Raw genomic sequence first — 16,259 nt, forward strand, 5'->3', positions numbered from 1 at the left:
TTGGTTATGCTTAGTCAATTCTTGTGTAAGTTCCTTTGGTTATGCTTAGTCAATTCTTGTGTCAGTTGCTTTGGTTATGCTTAGTCAATTCTTATGTCAGTTCCTTTGGTTATGCTTAGTCAATTCTTGTGTAAGTTCCTTTGGTTATGCTTAGTCAATTCTTGTGTCAGTTCCTTTGGCTATGCTTAGTCAATTCTTGTGTCAGTTCCTTTGGTTATGCTTAGTCAATTCTTGTGTCAGTTCCTTTGGTTATGCTTAGTCAATTCTTGTGTCAGTTCCTTTGTTTATGCTTAGTCAATTCTTGTGTCAGTTCCTTTGTTTATGCTTAGTCAATTCTTGTGTCAGTTCCTTTGTTTATGCTTAGTCAATTCTTGTGTCAGTTCCTTTGGTTATGCTTACCTTTTAATAATAATAATCTTTATTGCCCGTAAGGAAATTAGTCTTACAATTTGTGCATTACACCAAGCAAAACATTGTAACTAGAAAAAAAACAAAATGTACATTCACACCAGACTCACTCATTATTTACATGTGAAAAGTTTATATCCAATTGTTTCTATTTAATGATTTGATTGCCAGGGGAACAAAAGAGTGTTTGATCATGTCTCAGTTCTATTTGGTCACTTGTCTATAAGAGCAAATTTTTAACTTCCTTGTAATACGGATTATTATTTATATCTTTTATTATATTCACATTTTTACCCCGAGGTCCTCTTCCGAAATATTATATATTCAAGTGACAAATAAAAATTAACTGAAGCATATTATTATTCCACCGCGTTTGAGTTTAGCCTGGAGTTGAGTTTAGAGCTCCATATTCGAGCTTGTTAAGAAAAAAAAATAAAGTAGCCTCCTTTAGGTTCACAGACGTAGCCCAGAGCTTCAATATTTTTAAAAAAATAGAGAGGGACCTCACTTCAATGTCTATCCACTGTCAAATTGGTTTCTGGGAGATTGGTTTATTTCTGTATAATATAATAGGATGGGCATGAGCAAAGGTTGGGGTAGAGGGTTATCATGATGGCGGCTTGTCAAGTAAAGTATATTGTTTGTTACAACTGAAGCTCCAAGTATCGTGTGGCCAGGTCAATGAGGAAATATTTTTTTCACATGATTTATTTCTCATATCGGAATTTCTTGGAAATGGGGGGAAAGGAATTGATTAAAAACGACTCAAGAATAATTCATGTAAATAAACTATACTTTATAAGCCTGCTGCCAACACTATATAATTCTGTGGCCAACGCTTTAACTCTGAGGCCAACACTGGATAATTCTGTGGCCAACACTGGATAATTCTGTGGCCAACACTGGATAATTCTGAGGCCAGCAGTAAATAATGAAGTTGTGACGACAATACCTAATAATAATTATAATTATCATTATTTGTCTTACAATTGTGCATTATACATGGCAATACATTAACTCTTTCTCTCCTAACTGACGATTTGACCCCATTAAATTACATTCTTTTTTTCGTTTTATGAACTTTAATTTGCATTGTGTAAAAACAGCATGCCTCTCTCTTGAACTCTATCTACCTACTAGAACATTTTCGGATAACAAACAAAAAAGTTATTGAAGTTTAAACACAATACAATACGAAATGCAAATGAGCAAAATGAATAACTCCATTGAAACATGGGAAATAATTGCGGATAGAAAGAGTTAAAGACACCAGAAATGTATGTGATAGAACACAAACTGTAACGGTCATTTTTGAATGTTTAGATTTTCAAACCAGGCATGAGATGTCGATACCTACAATACTGCAGATGTGGGCAGCATGGTAAAACATTGACAAGACTTTATGTTAAAATTAAGGGAAATCATTTTTTTTTTGGGTAGTTTTATTCTGTGTTAGTCTTTATTTAGTCATATAAGGCTGTCGTAGTGCCAACTGTCTATAATCGACTCTATAAGGATGTAATAAGGCCAATTATTTATAAGTCCTTATAAAGCCAGCAGTTTATAAGGCAGTAATAGGGCCCACATTTTATAGGACTTTTTTTTTTTTAGTAGGGAAAATTCATTAAACATTTAGTAGACAACCCTAAACTGAAAAGATTACATAGAGAATACATGGTAATTGTTTTCTTTATTAAACAAAGTTTGGTGTATTCCGTGTTAGCGTGAAAATTTCTTTATGTCTTATTATTACCATTACAGAATTTACATCACTATAAATAGAGGGAGTTCTATTGTAGCTTTCTAAGCCCGCCGTTAAAAAAAAATTACCTTACGAAAGACTCAAGGATTTCTTTGTCATTCGATAATACATGAAGATGCAACATTAAACGGCTTTGATTTGTCCTTTATTCTTAAGCCAATCAAATGATTCAATCTCAGCGGGAAAATAATTGAACTTTAAAACGTCTGTGTAGCTACAACCTTTTCTAATACCTTCTTTGTCTAATTCCCGCGACTGACCGTTAGAAGAACATTTTCTGTGTCTAATTCCCGCGACTGACCGTTAGAAGAACATTTTCTTTGTCTAATTCCCGCGACTGACTGTTAGAAGAACATTTTCTTTGTCTAATTTCCGCGACTGACCGTTAGAAGAACATTTCCTTCATTAAAGTAATGTTTCTTCGTTCTGTAATAGTGCATTCGTGTATTTCGCAATAAAGTTACAAACAGTTCATATTGATTTCAAACAAAGAAAAACTCTGAGAAATTGTCCTAGGCAGGTTGACTCTTAATACTCTGTCAGATTTGTGTTTCTATTTTGGATGTTGTTACTGTGTGAGGGCGTCTTGGTGTGTTTTTTTTCTCTAGAAGCTTCTATTAGTGAGTAGGGTTGTTTTCTTTTAACATAAAGTAAATCAAAGTGGAAGTGATGGCTGAGTGGTAAAGCGCTTGGCTTTCGAACTGAGAGGTCTCAAGTTTGAATCCTTGGTGTAGACTTGGACCCTGAGTCCATCCTCTTACGTTTTTCTGACTTTAGTGGGGTGGTGGTTGCGGTGGTCACACGACACCCTCGTTAACCGCTGGCACTGCATGATTTACCTGTAGGCAACACAATCTATAGCATAGACGGGGGGGGTATAGCTTAGACCGGAAGGGGGGGGGCACTAAAATTGGGATATGTTCAATCATTCGAAAGAACTTGAAAAGTAGGAATAGTCTTAATTTGATGACTCATATCTCAATGACTGGTTCATCATTGGCCTCCTTCAGTCGTAGGACGACTTTGGTTCATCTCAGAGCACACTTCCTCATGTGGCTGTGGAGCCCTATTTTGGAGAGACACTCCCGTCCACAGATAGCGCAGGTTAAGGTGGCTTTTGCTTCGGCGGTAGAGGAGCTGGCCGTTTTTTCGGATTGTGCGTTTTTCTTCCTGGGCTGAGACCCATGTACTTTCACTGTCCATAGCTTTCTTGGTCACTGTCTCTCTCCATCTGTTGCGGTCTAGAGCTATGTCTTCCCAATTGTCAGTATTGATGTTCACTGATTTGAGGTCACGTTTTACTACATCTCAATGACTATGGCATTATAAAGTGTAAATTTAAATTTACTTGAACAACAGAAGAACAGAAATCTGAAATGGTTTATTCTTAAGCTAGATATGCTGCCAATTGTGTTCTTTTAGTCTATATATCGATTACGCTGTACGAAAAGGGCAATGCTGAATAGAACAATTGACGTCACGCAGTGATCCACATCTTCTTATCTCAAGAGAACATGTCCTAATCAATTCGAATATTCTGTTTAAAGAATAGAACTCTTTTTTCATTAAATGTAAAACTAAAAAAAATGTTGGGCAGACATACGGACGGACGGATTGATAAATAGATTAGATAGATAGATAGATAGATAGATAGATAGATAGATAGATAGATAGATAGATAGATAGATAGATAGATAGATAGATAGATAGATAGATAGATATTAAGTATGAATACAGAACTTTCCCAGATGAGCACCATTGATTGAAACTTGAGATCTTGTATTCTTGCCACGTTCTGTTCTGGAAACATCTTCCAGATTTTAAATTGTTTTTTTTTTTGCCTGTGATTTGAGATTTAAAAAAAACACAGTACACAGCCTGGCTAGAACGCCTACATAACTCCAGACATCATACAGTATGAACGCTGCCTTTGAAAGTAGGTGTTTCGTAACAAAGTCTTTATCTAACCAGTCGGTCTTGTGCGTTGTATTAGTTTGGTCATGCTGACATTACGGTTATGACTTATATGATTTGAAGTACAAATATTGTGGCTTGTAATTATTGCAGACTTGTATCTAGCCTCTCTCTCTCTTCTGGCTTCGCAATTGTTTTTCAGGGATGCCATTGTCAGTGACAGAAAGAGTAGATGTCAGTTTACTATAGTAGCCTGTCTACTTAAGTGTCTGTCTACTGTAGGCAGGGGCGGACTGGCTATGTGGGCATTTGGGCAAATGCCCGGTGGGCCGGGACCCAAATGGGCCGGTACAGGACCATCGAAATGCCTGATCGAAGTCACTATGGCACATATCAAGTTGTTAAAGGTTTTATAATATCCTTATTATGTTATTATTATTATTTTTATAAAAGGCCCTCTGAGCGTCGTGTTTAAGCAAAAAGTCTTTCACAGACATTACAGTGTAATACACTTTTAAAAGGCCCTGTGAGCGTCGTGTTTAAACAAAAAGTCTTTCACAGACATTACAGTGTAATACACTTTTAATCAAACACATTTTCCGAAAATAAAATGTCGAATGTAGACACTAGACAGTGCTACTAGTAGGATTCATCTTTTTAGGGCCTTCATAATTGCTGATTTAAAAAGACGCTATATTGCTTATTAAGATATGAGTTCACTGTAAGCATGTATATCGATACATTATCAAACTTAATGATTTGTAAGGACCGATACACCTTGACATGGATGCCCATCACATGATAGAGAATTTGTGGGCCGAATTTTATAGAAATGCCCGGGCCGATTTTGACACCCTATCCGCCCGTGACTGTAGGCGTCTGTCTACTGTATGTGTCTGTCTAATGTATGCGTCTATCAACTGTAGGCATCTGTCTACTGTAAGTACTATCAGCTGTGAAATATAATTCTATATAGCCCAGTGGTGGCCATCCTTTTAGAGCTTGATGGGGGTACATATTTATTTTCGACACTTCTGTCACGGGCCCTTTGGTCAGACGTTTTTAGGGGCCTATAAGCTCGGGCTGGAAGTGGGCCTCTGACCGTAGGTTGAGAATCCCTGGTATAGCGGAATAGGTGCTGTCAAGGTGTATGCGATTCCCATAACTCATTTTAATTTTATTCTTATTAAGTTACTTCCTAGACGCTGGGGCTGGGATTCGAATCCTGGGAAGAAATGAGAATTTTATTTCTGATTTGAATTCCTCTTCATGTTAAAATGGCTATAATACTTACCAGTGGCGTCACTAGATAGATGCGAGGGAGGGGGCTTTGGGCAGCACCAATTGACACCCATCAGTGGCTGACACCCAAGTGGTAAAACATTGCGCTTTTGCATAAGAAGACAAAGTGACAGAAGCTAGATACCCTAAGAGTGCCCTAGCATGATTGTGTTCTCTCTATAGAAACAAATGTATTTTTTCTGTCAACTATTTGCATCAATGTTACAGCAATGAGAAATAGAATTGACGCAAAGAAGAAAAAACTGGATAGACAGACTGCTATGAATGAGTTATTGGTTTTGAAGCTCTTCGCTATAACACTGAAATTATAGACACCAGAGGAGCAGCTTTAGGACGCTAAAAACTTATTTATAAAATACAAGTGTAAAGGAAATAGTCTATATGGCATGATCATCATCTCTTGACTTTCGTCGCAGGGGTGCTGTGACAGTTCGTGGTAGGGGTGCTGTGACAGTTCGTGGTAGGGGTGCTGTGACATTTCGTGATAGGGGTGCTGTGACAGTTCGTGATAGGGATGCTGTGACTGTTCGTGATAGGGGTGCTGTGACAAATCGTCGTAGGGGTGCTGTGTCAGTTCGTCGTAGGGGTACTGTGACAGTTCGTCGTAGTGGTGCTGAGACAGTTCATCGTAGGGGTACTGTGACAGTTCGTCGTAGGGGTGCTGAGACAGTTCATCGTAGGGGTACTGTGACAGTTCGTCGTAGGGGTGCTGAGACAGTTCATCGTAGGGGTACTGTGACAGTTCGTCGTAGGGGTGCTGAGACAGTTCATCGTAGGGGTACTGTGACAGTTCGTCGTAGGGGTGCTGTGACAGTTCGTCGTAGGGGTGCTGTGACAGTTCGTCGTAGGGGTACTGTGACAGTTCGTCGTAGGGGTGCTGAGACAGTTCATCGTAGGGGTACTGTGACAGTTCGTCGTAGGGGTGCTGAGACAGTTCATCGTAGGGGTACTGTGACAGTTCGTCGTAGGGGTGCTGAGACAGTTCATCGTAGGGGTACTGTGACAGTTCGTCGTAGGGGTGCTGTGACAGTTCGTCGTAGGGGTACTGTGACAGTTCGTGATAGGGATGCTGTGACTGTTCGTCGTAGGGGTGCTGTGACAGTTCGTCGTAGGGGTGCTGTGACAAATCGTCGTAGGGGTGCTGTGTCAGTTCGTCGTAGGGGTGCTGTGTCAGTTCGTCGTAGGGGTGCTGTGACAGTTCGTCGTAGGGGTGCTGTGACAGTTCGTCGTAGGGGTGCTGTGACAGTTCGTTGTTGGGTGCTGTGACAGATCTTCGTAGGGATGCTGTGACAGTTCGTCGTAGGGGTGCTGTGACAGTTCGTCTTAGGGGTGCTGTGACAGTTTGAGTAACCAAATCCCTTAATTTTTCCCGATCAGCATCTGTTCTTAGCAGGATATCATGAGAGAGACCGGTCTATTCTTTTATGTTATCCAGCTTTTCCTTGGGCTACCCTTTCTTCGTGCTCCCTTCACTGTACCTTGAAGGATGACTCTAGTCAGTGAGTCATGTCTTATAATATGACTAAACCAGCTCAGCAAGATGTGTGATCATAATATTTTTTTTCATCAATCCTATTCTATGTATAGTAAACCATATGCTAATTGTACGTATTGTGTAATGCACTCAATTCGATTCAGAACAAGTTTAGACAGGCCCCCATTAAAAGAAGACTTGAGAATGGCCTATCAAAAGACCAGAAATAACATTTATGATGGGGGCTACTCGAGTGGCGGATCGCTCCCTAAAATAAACCCTCGACACACCAGACGAGAAGAAAGATGCTGGAAGACGCCTCCCTGCGTGTATCGTGCGAGGCTTCGAGGCTACGTATCCAATCGCTCTCGCGGTGATGGATTGACGTCACAAAACCATTTCGGCTCGAGATTATTTCTTCTTCCATTTACATTTCTGTATTTGCTCTTCCCGCGCATTCATTTTTGTTTTCTTTCTCTATGTATTCGCTTGTGTATTAATAGCTATGGGGGATGAGAGGGGGGCGGGGTAGTTTTAAGTAGCCAGAGGGCATCTGAGTTAGGAATTGAGGCAGGGTAAAAGTCTGGCCACAATAATTTAGCCTCACTGGAGACAATTAATTATACTTTAAAACGAATTCTCGCTCTGGTAAATCAAATGAGTAATACAATATTATTGTCAGCCTTCTTGCAATGATTGTTTCAAGTTTTCGCTCCACTTTAGGGAAAGGTTAGAGGTTAAAAGTAGCCTTTTACTTGCACTAGCTATAAATGTTTAGCATTGAGGTGATTGCTGTGTTATTATATTGATACACTTAGTTGTGTGATGAAGTCCAACCTTTGACCTTTAAAAGCTCCTCCTCGTAATTCTAATATTCGTATGTTTGGCATTTTACGTCTCAAGAGACGATCTTATCCATTTGCAACCTCTCGTATGACTAAAGAAGCCAATCCCTGATACACAGCTGCGGTCACAGGTTGGGCATCTGTAATCACCAGGCGCCGTTATACTTTTACCCTTCTTTCCAGGACCTTTCAATAATGCTTGCACTCCATGTGGATCTATCCAGGGCCTCTTTTTTTTTCCAGCTATTAGTGTCGATTTTGAAAAGCGTCATGTCGTATACCTTTAAAATGGGGGACCAGTGGTTCTCCTGCCTTTTATTAGATCATTATACAGAATGTTTAAACTTTGACCTTAAAACGTTCCTGCTCGTAATTCAAAGTGGCAATTACGAATACCTGGCGCCTAAATCAAAATGCTTGGGCTCATTAGCATGCGTTAAGGAATATTCTGAGTCCAAACCTTGCAGCTAAACCCAAACCTGGGAAAGGCTTCGGGAGTCAACCCTGAGAAAAAATTCAGGAGATGGTGACCCTTAGGCAGCTTGCAGCACATTGTGCTACTCTCTAGCAGACGACTCCATCGCTTCCACAGTTTTGCTTGTACCTCGAGTCTAAGTTTGCTCGCCATGCGAAATACTTGAAACAGAAATGCTCGCACTCTGAAGTCAAATTTTCCAGCTGTTATAGAGCATCGTAAGTTACTATTGTAAAATAGATTTTATTCGCAATGTATTCAACATTTGTTCAATTGATAAGTTAGTCCAGTGTTGTTTGACTTATGCCGTAGGCCTAACGGTTTTAGGCTATGCTATTTTGAAAATATTTAAATAATTTTAGTGTGTATTTATTCATACCTCTTAGCACCATGTTAAAGTAAAACAATATTAGAATAATAATTCCAACAATCAAAATCCTAGTTGCTTGAAGGTTAATCTTACATTCTTAAAATATTTTCGATTATGAATGTGCTTGATGAATTTAGTTTACGCCCCAACTTAACTCATCATGTATTCAATTGCAAGACATTGACCTTTTAAAATAATATCATTCTTAAGGACCTTGTTAACCTGGAATGTGAGCAGCACCGTACAAATAGCCCGACCAAACAGCAGTTGGAGGCGCGGTTGCTGAGCGGTAAAACGCTTGGTTTCCGAATCGGGGTCCTGGGTTCGAATCCTGGGGAAGACTTGAATTTTTAATTTCGGGATCTTATGCGACTCTGAGTCCACCCAGCTCCAATGGGTAACTGTCATTAGTTGGGGAAAAGTATTGGCGGTTGGTCGTTGTGCTGGCTACATGACACCTTCGTTAACCGTGGGCCACAGAAACAGATGACATTTACGTCATCTGCCCAATACATCACAAGGCCTGAAAGTTACAGCTCGGGTACTATTTCGCTCTTCACGTGGGCAGAAGGTGTAAAGCTGATCTGATTCTAGAGCTGACATTTTACGAGGGTGGCTTGTGGTCAGCACAATTACCGTCGTTTCCTCTTCTAAGTATGTCAGATGCCCATCAGATTTGCTGGACTCTGGGGTATCCTAAATATTTACGAAATTCAAAATCCCTGTCCTGACCTAGATTCACGCTCAAGAACTATCGTCACGTGACATATAAGAATGTCAGCACTAAGGTACCAAGGCTATGAAGAGAAGAAGGCCAAGTAAATATGGTGAAATATGGATTGGCCCAGATGGTGATTCGAACCCTGTCCCGGTGTTGTTTTTTTTAAAATAAACTACTAGTACTTCGAAGCTATACGTTATCTATAAGTGTCGTCCTGTTGTATTGTTAGAGATAAAGAAAGATGCAATTTAAATGAGGGTCTTTATTTGTTGTTCAAAGAAGCCTAATATGTGTTGACCCTAAATATATATATATAGCTGTTTGTGGGGACTATTGTGATTTGGAACGTGGGTAGGCTTGGCACCTTAGTGCTGCTATTTGTAATTGGATTCAGCGCTAAGAACTTCAAGAACCATCGGTTTGGATTCAAGCGCTTTACCTCACAGCCACAGCTGTATTTTATTAGTGACTAGGGCCTTAATTTGTATATTTCTCATCTAATGCCTTTTTTAAATAGGAAACCTCAAAATTTGCTCTAACGCATTAAAAACAAAACACAAAGAATCTCCTATATACTCTTTTACATCGACATTGTTTATAAACACAAACTTTTTAGATCTAGGATTTTGTAACTAAAAAGAGTTTAGACGTCAATGTTTTAATTCCACTAAATCTGAAAAAGACATTTATAATTAAAGCGAGTGTGTAGTTCTAGTATGTGATCAAATGAACTAACTGTAGTAAACTTAAGTAATAATATTCTTTAGCAAATCGAACTCACTACATTAACACAACCTTTCAATCTCACGTTCTGGAGTTTTCTGTCCTAACTAAGAACAAGTGATGACAATGCCACCTATGTTGCATCATTCACAACCAATCGCTAACATTTTCACGTAGTCTCCATATAAACACATACACACTCCATAGCAAACATCTTATCTTATTACAGACTTTATTTTAAAAAAAAAAAGATAATTAGGTCCTACGCGTGTCCCTATATCAATCTACTCATGCATGTTAGTCAATGACTTAAATTCTGCCAAGTCATATTTTTTTTTTCCTGACTGACTCTAATAGCACAAGAGAAGAAGGAGTATTTGTGATTTGTTTTTGATTTGATTTTGATTTTAGGCACATCGGCACAATTTAGGCCCTGTCGTGCCTATGAGTATTTGTACACATTTTCCCTAGAATATGGAACGAGTAATGTGCCTTTATCATAGACCAGCACCTGACCCGTCGAAATTCGGATATATTTTTATCTCGTTTATGGAGGCTCCTTTCTTGTGGAAATCCCGGGGTTCCAGCCTCGCATGCCCTCCTTAAGATTCTTAAGATCCGGCCCTGCAAACATTCATTCATAATACTCTTTTCTTTATATATTAGATTAATTAGTTATTATTTTTTATTATTAGTTATATTAATAAACTGTTGAGCTGGTTGTCTACAGTACAGGAATATACTGCATTCTGAAAAAGTGGTAACATATTTTCAATGATCTAAGGCGACCCCTGGCAAATCGTTATTCGAGCCCCACGGGGGTCGCGTCCCACAGGTTGAGAGCCCCTGCCCTACTGCTTCAATAGGTTTTAATTGTCTTATCCTCAAAATGTTAATATACCTGTCCAGGGGCGGACTGACTATAAGGGCACTCGGGGGGAATGCCCGCCTCTGTACCTGTCTAAACTGGTTGCCTACATTTTTCAAATGTTTATATTTTGCGAGAGTCAGTAGATTGCAAAAATTAGACACTATAAACAAATTAATTATGTCATAAAAAAGGTCTGTATGCTTTGTACACTTTAAACATTTCGTGTAATATTTGAAACTTCTTAGAAATTCTTGTCTCCCCTTGAAGGAAAAATGTACCGGAAGTGGATATTACGAGAAACAAATTCTAAAAAGATCAATAGTTGAACATTGCCTGACCGAAAGCGGCCATCTTTTATCTTTCTTTTCCTGCTGGGATGCTGTGTGCGTTTAGTTGTGAGTGTGTGTGTTTGTGTTTATCGATGACTGTGTGCTTGCGCCTTGGTTGTCCTACGAGGGTATAATCTTACGATTAACTGTAAAGTCGGTAAAAAAAAAAAAATCTGCCTGCCTTAAAATCTTGAGTCTTTGGTTTTGTTTGAATTTGTTTCTGCCACAGTAATACGACAAACTGAATGATCGATTTGTCATATTCTCGGAACAGCGAGACTTCAAATAGCTGAAGTATTGATTTGTTGGACATAAACTAATCTTATTGTCATGATTTCGAGAGGAAGTTAAAGAAATAGAGAAAAAGAGAGAGAAAGAGAGTGAGGGAGAAAAAAATAGAGAGAAATCGATTTACAAAAAAAAAAAAAGAGAAATATGGTGAAAGAGAAACAAAAAGAGAGGGAGAAAAAGAGATAGTTAACGGAAGAAAGAAAACACGACAAAAAGAGAGAGAAAGAGAATGAGATAGAGAAGAGAGAGGGAAAGAAAGAAGAGAAAGAGAAGAAAAGAAAGCAGTGCAGAGGAGAAAAAGACTGCGAAAGAGAGATAGAAATGGAGAAAGAATTTGAGTCTAATCTGGACATTTCTTCCTCTATTAAGCGCGGTCGCCCGCACGGTTAGCCTGGTATTGTATACGAATATGACGGTGGCCCCAGTGGTGCGGCCTTCGGTCGCGTCTCTAGTCCTCGAGCCCGGAGTGCCCGTGTCCACTGGAAGTGAACGCAAAACAAAACTCGTTTAACTCCCGAGTCTCACCCCCCTGTAGGACAGGGTTTCGGAAAGGAGGAACTCGCCGCCCAATTCAGGTTGGTGAAAGGGAGCTTTGTTCACTTTTGCTGGCCTTAGTGTTCCAAGTGCGACGCACAACACTACTAGACAATTTAGAACAATTGCATTCGCGGGGATGGAAGAAAGCCCCAACAAACACGCTGATGTCCATATGCAGTTTCTCAAAAAGTTTATTTTTTTTATGTCTCTAAACAGTTAGTACAACTAAACCGTTGTAAGCGTATTCTATTTTAAGTAAATACACTTTAAATAACTTGAATAAACATCTCTTGTGAATAAAAACTCATTGTAAAATTTATTAGAATAAACTGTCAGGTAGAGTTGAGCCTTCAGCTCTTGGAACTCTAAGCCAGCAAAAGTGAACAAAAGCTCCCTTTCACCGGCCTGAATGAGAACAGTGTACACTGTTTTGTCTGACGGGGTGTCAGACTCGCGGCCAGAGACCGCGTGCACCGGGACCCCTGCCATTTCCCTTTTCTATACTAGGCTAACCGTGCAGGACACGCCATTTATGTAACGGCCCCTTGAGGAACGGCGCCTGGATTGTGACAAGGTTGTGGGAGCTTTTTTACAACTCCGCACAGTGCAATGAGGATGCTCTCGCACCCCCTCAGGCACCCCCACGGGAGTCTTGTTTTGCTACCCTTTAGCCTAATCGTTTCTTCCTACGATCGTTTCCACCCGGGCGCCACTATGAGGCAGGGTAGCATGCCCGGGTTATTAGAATATACGCAGTTTTAACTTCATTAAAAAGATCTAAGAGTAATGAAATAAACTGATATTTCAAACTCACAACAAAAATACGTCTTACTCTTTCAAGTCTCTGGGTTCTTTCACGTTTTCACATGAACGTCTGTTCTTTATTTTTTTTAAATAAGAACTTGTTCTTATTCATTTAAGTCTGACCATAATTGTTTTTGAAAAGTTTTAAATTTATAAATCCTAAACATTGTCCCTTTAGTACACCCATGAGCAAAATTAGTATTCACATTATTGCCCACAGCTAGGCATATCACAGCATCTCGACCCTAATTGGTCAAACATCTTTACTTATTATAAAGAAATAAATTTGGCTGAGATAATATTGCAACTTTCATAAACTTGAAATTTCAATATGCCAAAATTGGATTATAATCAGCGTAAGTCTCTTTCGGTATTTACCAATCTGACCCACGCGATTGTCAATCAAGATGTTGAACTATTGGAAGCATTGGTTGGCTTCGAAACGAAAAACAAATATAAAGCACTAGTCGACCCACGGCGTAGCATACGCCGCTATTTTGCAGGGCCGGCCTTAAGCCACTGCAACCTATTCGACAGCAGCGGGCTCGCACTTTCATAAGCCCTTGCTTATTCTTGGTGTAAATTATCAAATCAAACCATTTTCTAACTTACGACAGATTTCCCGCGTCCTCCCGATTGACTTGGAGCTCCTGAAAATCTGAATTTAAAAAAAAAGGGGCACAATTTGATTGTCTGAATGTAATAACAAAAATTACACATACAATAAACTAAAAATTTAAATAAAATGATAGAATCCGGAGATTCCCAGGAATTTAAAGACAACCTGCCCCCATTAAACCACTGTTACATCAGATCTGAACGAAGTGGTCGTCTCCTTTCCATTAGGACTAAAACTGAAAGATTTAAAAACTCCTTCATCCCACTTTCGGTCAGAGTGTTACAAGATCAGCTGTCGTCATCGAGAAGTTCATTGAAGTGTAACGTATTAAGCGCTGGTTGTGAGTGTGTATGTGTTTCGTGTGTGAATTTTGTTTGTATTTGCATCTTTATTGTTATTGTTACAGTAGTTACTCTGAGGTGGTCAATTGTAGTCAAACTGAATTTCCATTTGATTGGATCAATAAAAATTATCTTATCTTATCTGATCTAGTCTAGGTCTAGATCTCCACAGTAACTCTATGATTCATTGCTAGATCTGGATCTAATTTAGATCTATTCTTAGTCTAGATCAAGATTTTTTTTTCTAGACCTCCTATAGTGTCATATATTATAAAAAAAATAATAATAATAATAAGGCTTGTCCGAGGATCTAGAATTCTAGATCATCTGCCGTTCTTATGACACATCAGTTCATATTTCATCATTCTACACTGCACAGTGACCAGCCAATTGCTTAACATCTCATCGCTGTCACCTACGCAACACATACACACACACACACAATCCATAACAGTTGGGGGGGGGGGGGCAGCCAACAATTTGTTGCCCAGTACCTCCCGCACTGATGACCATGTTTAGTGGTCTTTCTCTCTTCGCACCCCTGTTTTATATGTTGTTGTTTTTTTTTTATATATTTTATGATGTTGTTATAACATTATATTATTCTTATTATAAACTTGTGTATTCCTCAGATAATGACGCATTCCAAGCAGTCCTGACACACGTAGCAGAACAGCTTAATAGGTAAATTGTTTTTTTATTCAGAGTTAAATGTACTTCAACTATTTTGCTTTGTGTTTTCAAATGTTGACCTTCTTTTAGTTGGACCTTAACGTGCTTCAGAATGTATTGTGCAGACTTGGGCCTACTTAGACTGAAATTCTTCCACATCGTTTAGCGCTCTGGGCTTCAAGTTCTCTCCACAGAGATCGGTTGCAAGCGGCATCCAAAGCCTCTTTCCAGCTACTGCCTACGGATTCTAGGTCTTCTTAAAAGCTTCTTCCTGGTTAGATCCTACATATTTTAAAGGTCTTCTTTGAAGCCTCTTCTTAGATGTTGTTTACAGATGTTTAGGAGCCTCTTCCTAGCTAGTGCCTACTGTTTTTTTCCCAGATAATTCCTACGCATATTAGGTCTTCTTAGAAGCCTCTTCCAGACTAGTGTCCACGTTGTTGTTTATTTAAGGTCTTCTTAGAAGCCTCTTCCAGACTAGTATCTACGTTGTTGTTTTTAAAGGTCTTCTTAGAAGCCTCTTCCAGACTAGTATCTACGTTGTTTTTTAAAGGTCTTCTTAGAAGCCTCTTCCAGACTAGTATCTACGTTGTTGTTTTTTAAAGGTCTTCTTAGAAGCCTCTTCCAGACTAGTATCTACGTTGTATTCTAAGGTCTTCTTAGAAGCCTCTTCCAGACTAGTATCTACGTTGTTTTCTATGGTCTTCTTAGAAGCCTCTTCTCAGCTCTTTCCTAGGTCTTCTTGCCATGTTAGAGGTGGATGGTCCTGTTTTATTGTTTTCTTTTGTCCTCCATCTTCTGACTGTCTTTGGTAAACGTGTTTCTTCCTCTATTTGGTGACATGATCTCGGTATGATATTTCTAGAACCCTTCTATATCCTCGCTGCTGAGCTATGTCTCTTTTTTCAACATTTATGTTGGCTACCAAGTCTCGCAAGCTAAGTCGCAGCTAGAACACCAGATTGTGTTGAGATGCTTGTTCCTGGACTCTAAGCTAATTGATTTGTTTTCTTCTGATAGGCCGTAGTTTTTTTTAAAGATGGCTTCAGGTTGGTGCAAACAAAGTGTGCCCCATCAGTCTCGTAGTGTACACATAAATATAGACACTGGGGTACATGTTTTTATTTTCGTTCGTAGTTCCTTCAGGCGTGGTGGCTGAGTGGTAAAGCGCTTGGCTTACGAACCGGAGAGACCCGGGTTCGAATCCTGATGAAGACTAATATTTTTAATTTCGGGATCATTATGGCTCATTCGAGTCCACCCAGCTCTAATGGGAGCCGGACGTAAGTTGGGGAAAAGTAAAGGCAGTTGGTTGTTGTGCTGACCACATGACACCCTCGTTAACTGTGGGCCACAGAAACAGATGAAATTGACATTATCAGCCTCAAAGACCGCAAGGTCTGAAAGGGGGAACGTTACGTTACTTATCATATTTCCTATACCGAGTTTTTTAAATAATAATAATAATAATAATAATAATTGTTATATCAACCGAGGAGATAATAACAACTGACCTCACAGATACCTACAAGGCCCTTGGCACTCCTAGGAACATTCTCGTTGCCTGTCAGAAGGCGGTACTGCTGCAGAACTGCCACATCACCAGAAAATTCCTCAGTGGAAACTGTTAAAGGGACTACGATGAATTTTGTTTCCCTTTAACGAAACTCGACCCTGGCAGCACCAGAGAATGACTACTCGTTCTTTTACAATAATAATAAAAATAGAAAAACAAAGAAAATATGGGAACCTAGGCTTGGAGATTAAGCGTTTATGGAAGTTATCTAAATAACAATATTTC

General features: G+C 39.4%; 1 protein-coding gene across 11 annotated transcripts in view; it reads left to right on the forward strand.

Moving 5' to 3' along the window:
• LOC106073592 (high affinity cGMP-specific 3',5'-cyclic phosphodiesterase 9A-like) overlaps positions 1-16,259 on the forward strand; it is a 149,872-nt gene that overhangs the window by 68,067 nt on the left and 65,546 nt on the right. For all 11 annotated transcript variants that reach the window (XM_056009794.1, XM_056009795.1, XM_056009797.1 and 8 more), the window contains exon 6: positions 14,419-14,470. In XM_056009794.1, coding sequence (XP_055865769.1) covers positions 14,419-14,470 — 52 coding nt within the window. The remainder of the gene's footprint in view (positions 1-14,418; positions 14,471-16,259) is intronic.

The sequence above is a fragment of the Biomphalaria glabrata genome, chromosome 14, assembly GCF_947242115.1.
Source record: "Biomphalaria glabrata chromosome 14, xgBioGlab47.1, whole genome shotgun sequence".
Taxonomy (NCBI): domain Eukaryota; kingdom Metazoa; phylum Mollusca; class Gastropoda; family Planorbidae; genus Biomphalaria; species Biomphalaria glabrata.